Source organism: Camellia sinensis, chromosome 9, assembly GCF_055761805.1.
Source record: "Camellia sinensis isolate YWXY chromosome 9, ASM5576180v1, whole genome shotgun sequence".
Classification (NCBI taxonomy): Eukaryota; Viridiplantae; Streptophyta; class Magnoliopsida; order Ericales; family Theaceae; genus Camellia; species Camellia sinensis.
Genome location: NC_138969.1, coordinates 63,768,343 through 63,772,802, shown reverse-complemented (window position 1 = coordinate 63,772,802; position 4,460 = coordinate 63,768,343). Strand labels below are relative to the sequence as shown.

General features: G+C 51.9%; 1 protein-coding gene across 1 annotated transcript; it reads left to right on the top strand.

Annotated features, from left to right (window-relative positions):
* The first annotated feature begins 2,836 nt into the window (after nucleotides 1-2,836).
* On the top strand, nucleotides 2,837-4,124 carry LOC145799108 (uncharacterized). Its single transcript, XM_082888657.1, has 3 exons — nucleotides 2,837-3,143; nucleotides 3,229-3,327; nucleotides 3,674-4,124. The coding sequence occupies exons 1-3, from the start codon at nucleotides 2,883-2,885 to the stop codon at nucleotides 3,956-3,958; spliced, it is 645 nt and encodes a 214-aa protein (XP_082744783.1). The 5' UTR covers nucleotides 2,837-2,882; the 3' UTR covers nucleotides 3,959-4,124.
* The last annotated feature ends 336 nt before the right edge of the window (nucleotides 4,125-4,460 follow it).

The window sequence follows — 4,460 nt, the reverse complement described above, 5'->3', positions numbered from 1 at the left end:
CGATGTAACGCATCGAAGTAGTGTGATGAACTTGTGCAACACACATGGGGCAACTTCTGAATTCAAAAGGATACAAAAAGGATACACCTTGTACGAATTCGAGTGCCACGCACTGGAGACACGGCCCGCGGTCAGAACGGAGGCCGGTTGAACGTCGGAGATGCACTTTCTTGCACTTTCTCGAGCTATGAAGACCACAAACTTCTCATATGGCCTAACCAAGGCTGTGGGAACCCCACCGGCTGAAAGGGGAGGCCACCGGCTGGCCATCGGCACAAAAACAAATCTATCGGCACAAAAAAGTGCCGGCCGGCACAAAACATTGCCGACCGGCAAACAGTTGCTGGTGCGGGGCAGTTTTGACTTTTCACCTTGGGTGTTATAAAATAGGGTTTTAAACCCTATTTTCTCACTTCTCCACCGCCGAAAACCTTCACACTCTCTCTCTAGAGCGTTTTTCCTTCCCCGTTTCTCCGTTTCTTCGCGTTCTACGCCCGTTTCGTCGTCGGATTCACGTTTCTCTTCGCGTTTCGGACATTTTCCACCGATCACATTTTCGTTTCGGTGCCTCGTTTGGCGTTCTCGCCTTTTCGGGGTTTGTTCCCCTCACTTTCCTCTTCATTTCCGTGCCCTTTCACATTCCGGCCTTCCCGGCCATTTCCGACCTTCTCGGGAGTCGACTTTCCGGTTGACTCTTCGCATTCCGGCTCGGTTTTCCCTTTTCCGGCCATTTTCACATCATTCTCTACATGGCGGATGACATTCCACGTGGCGGGACTCCCCCGGACCACGAGATGGATCCCGGGGTCGAGCCCTTACCACTGAGCGAGCGCCCGTTCGACCCGGCGACCTACCGGCCGACGATCCATGTTCTGCCCCCAGACGGCCTGCGTCAGTTTCGGAGCTTTGAGAGGCATGTGGCGCCTGAGCTACTGCTGCGTGAGCCTACCTCCCACCTTTCATTCGGCACTTCCGAGGTAACTCGCTTCTTTCTGCTTTACTTTTCGCAATGTAGGATACAAAACTGCCATAGTTAGTTGTACTCTTTAACTGCTGAAATCTGATACACCATAGACCGTAGTTGACTGTAAACATACATACAACTGATATCTGCTTGAGACTGACACATGCACACACACTGCACTAGCCCTGAATCATTCAAACACACTGCGCTCACTGCATTCTACTGCATACACACTGGCACCCAGTATTTATCTGAATCTGTTACATTTGTACACATGCTATATCTGTTCTGAAACACCCAAACACGCTGACACAGCACACGTATTTCACTGTAATCACACCGGCACCCGGTATTTGCCTGAATCTAACAAACTTGCATACATGCCATATCTGTCCTTTCAAAACTGCATTTTGAATGTTGTCTTGCAATTGTCATTTTCTGTTTGCAGGAGGGTTCCCATACCATTCGCGGGTATGGGAATACTGGTGCACGGGAGTGGTATGATGAGCTCCCTGATGCGGTCCAACGCATCGTGGACCGGGCGGGCTTCGGCACCTTCTGCCGAGGGCTCTCTAGGTTGTCCACATGCAGACCTCTTCTTGCTGCTTTGGCGGAGAGGTGGTGGGACACCACCGATTCTTTCCATTTTTCTGCTGCAGGGGATATGACGATGACCCCTTATGACTTCTCGATGCTCACAGGCATCGGGGTAGGGGGTGATCCAATCCCCTTCGACACCGACATGGATGAGTGGACCGCCGCTCAGGTCCATTTACTGGGGGAGGCCCCACCACTAGCTCGTCCAGGTTTCGTCCGATATTCCTGGTTCGAGGTACAGTTTCGGGTCCAGCCCGTATTGGAGGAGGAGGCGCAGATGACCCCAGAGGACGAGGAGAGGTATGCTCGCGGCTTCCTCATGTTCCTGTTCGGGACTACCATCTTCGCCGACCGGGCGAACACTGTGCCTCTCTGCCTTCTCAGCGCACTGGTGGACGTCCGGGATATCTTGCACTACGATTGGGGCGGCGCTGCTCTGGCCACCCTGTACGGATATATGAGTTCGGCTTCTCGTGGCAGCGGCCAGCTGCTTGGAGGTTACTGGCGGGCTTGGGAGGTACATTTCTTCTCCACTTTTTCATTCCTGTCTCGTACTTTCTGTACTTAGTACACTGCACACACTGTGGTCTGCTCTATACTTGCTGTATACTGTACACACGGCACACACATACGTTCTGCTTTACACTGACTGTACACTGCTCACACTGTACACTGCACACAATACACTGCACAACACACGGCTCTGCTATTTCTGCTTTGTTCTGTATATTCTGCTTTTTCTGATAGTCATACTGACATCTGTTTTGCAGTTGTGGGTTTACGCCTACTTTCCTAGGCTTGCACCTGTGCCAGTTGCGGAGCCTCCTCCGGCTGTCCCGTTCTCGAGTCGCTTCGACGGGAGATGCACCCGGCGACCACGGGAGACATTCGGCTTCTTCCGCCGATATTTTGACACCATCACCCCGGCCGAGGTATGCTTTACTTTCAGTTCATTTAGCTTCGCTTTCCCACTGCATATTTCAATAACAGTAGATAACAAACTGCCTGTCACTTTCAGATCACATGGCGGCCATGGGCTTCCTTGCCGTCGGCGATGCGGGGTCGGTTCCCTGGTGCTGAGGAGACCTCGCGTTTCCGGATTCTGCTTGAGGGCCCGGTCTGTCGGGCTTGGTACCTGGGGGAGCGTTTTCTACGCCAGACCCGCGGGTTACCTGAGCAGATAGTCTCGGCTCACCCTCCTGCAGAGATGAGGGAGACCGAGGGGCTGACCACTGAGCAGCTGGATGATTACTCCATCGGCTGGGAGGAGGCCGGCTTCCGAGGCACCGGCGACTATCAGGAGTACGTGCGGACGTTCCTGATGCGTCCCTTGAGCGGTCGTCGAGCAGAGGGGGCCAGGCCTGTAGCATCGGCGGCTGGGGCCGGAGCGGGAGCAGGGGCTGGATCTTCGAGGAGGGCCCGGGTCCGTGGTAGGGGCGGAGTGCGGGGAGGACGAGGAGCTGGCTGGCCTGCCCTGCCCGCTGTACTGACTTTCCAGGGGCAGGGTGGGTCGACCTATCAGATCCCCTTCGCCCCTCCACCGGCTGGTCACGAGTTCATTGATGTCCCCGACTTACCTCCGGTACGTATTACTGCATTTTGTACAGTTATTCATCTCAGTTTACTTGATATTCCACAGAATATTGATGCATCTGATACTTTTGCAGGCCTCTTCTGAGTACACCCGTCAGTCGTTGGCGATGAATGCCTCGATGATGGGGATGCTCCAGCGGACATTTGACCTCCTAGCCGTCTACAGCATACCGGTATGTTCTTCTGACATTGGTCTCAAACCATTCATACACTGCTTTACATAATTTGATGCACAGCACAACACGTGATACACTGATCTCACAGTATCTGAACACTGCATACACTGCATTCTGCACTGTACTCTGTACTGATAAACTGCTCACGGCATTCATACACTGTACTCACACGCTGCATTCTGCACTGATAAACTGCTCACGGCATTCATACACTGTATTCACACACTGCATTCTGCACTGATAAACTGCTCACGGCATTCTTACCGTATTCATACGCTGCATTCTGCACCTTTAAACTGTTCACAGTGTACTGATGCATTTCCCTTTTTGTGTACTTTTTCAGCCTCCTTTCCAGATTCCCATGGCAGGAGGTGCTCCAGCTAGACCTTCTGTCCCTGCTCGGGGGAGAGATGAGGAGGGCAGGATATTTCCCCGTACCAGGGGAGGGCGTACTCACGTCGGGAGTAGCTCGCGAGCTCCAGTCCCGGACGATGACGACGACGAGGAGTCAGAGGCGGAGGCAGGGTCATCGGAGGAGGAGACCGGAGACGGTTCTAGCTCGGGCTCTGATGACGACGCTGATGATGCTCCTGGACCCTCGTCCAGGAAGAGGACTAGGACGGACTGACGGCCCTTGGAGCGCTTGACATAGATGCAGATTTTTGCTATCTTTTCTTTCTTGTACTTTTCTTTTTGTTGGTAGATAGATTACCTTGTACTGCTGCAGGCAGATTTTTGTTTCTAAAACTTGTACATTTGAAAAGATAATGAAATGAAACGGACTTTTTATCTGAGAAAGTGTTTACATTTACACATTTCATGCATTGCATCGCATCTCATCATGTTACACCTCAATGTAAATGAAATTGATTAGCTGTCTGAAAATTAAACACTTGCACTGTAATAATCAGATAACTAAACAGCCAACAGCAAAATAACCCAAGCAACCCACTGCCTGATTCTGGACACACAGCCCTTGCTCTACTGGGGATTAATCTGTATACAGCCCTTAGCACAGCATTCGATTCATTCTGCACACAGCAAATTCTGAACAAAACAGCCCAATCTGACAAGACGGACCTCAAAGATGGAACCGGTTGGAGTCAAAACACATTCAAATGTAGAGAATG

What these genes read in the sequence shown, in the direction of transcription:
- LOC145799108 (XM_082888657.1), top strand. Translation starts at nt 2,883, where the DNA reads ATGCGTCCCTTGAGCGGTCGTCGAGCAGAGGGGGCCAGGCCTGTAGCA. An exon ending in ATGTCCCCGACTTACCTCCG is followed by an intron (nt 3,144 to 3,228) that starts GTACGTATTACT and finishes ATACTTTTGCAG; the next exon opens with GCCTCTTCTGAGTACACCCG. An exon ending in TAGCCGTCTACAGCATACCG is followed by an intron (nt 3,328 to 3,673) that starts GTATGTTCTTCT and finishes GTACTTTTTCAG; the next exon opens with CCTCCTTTCCAGATTCCCAT.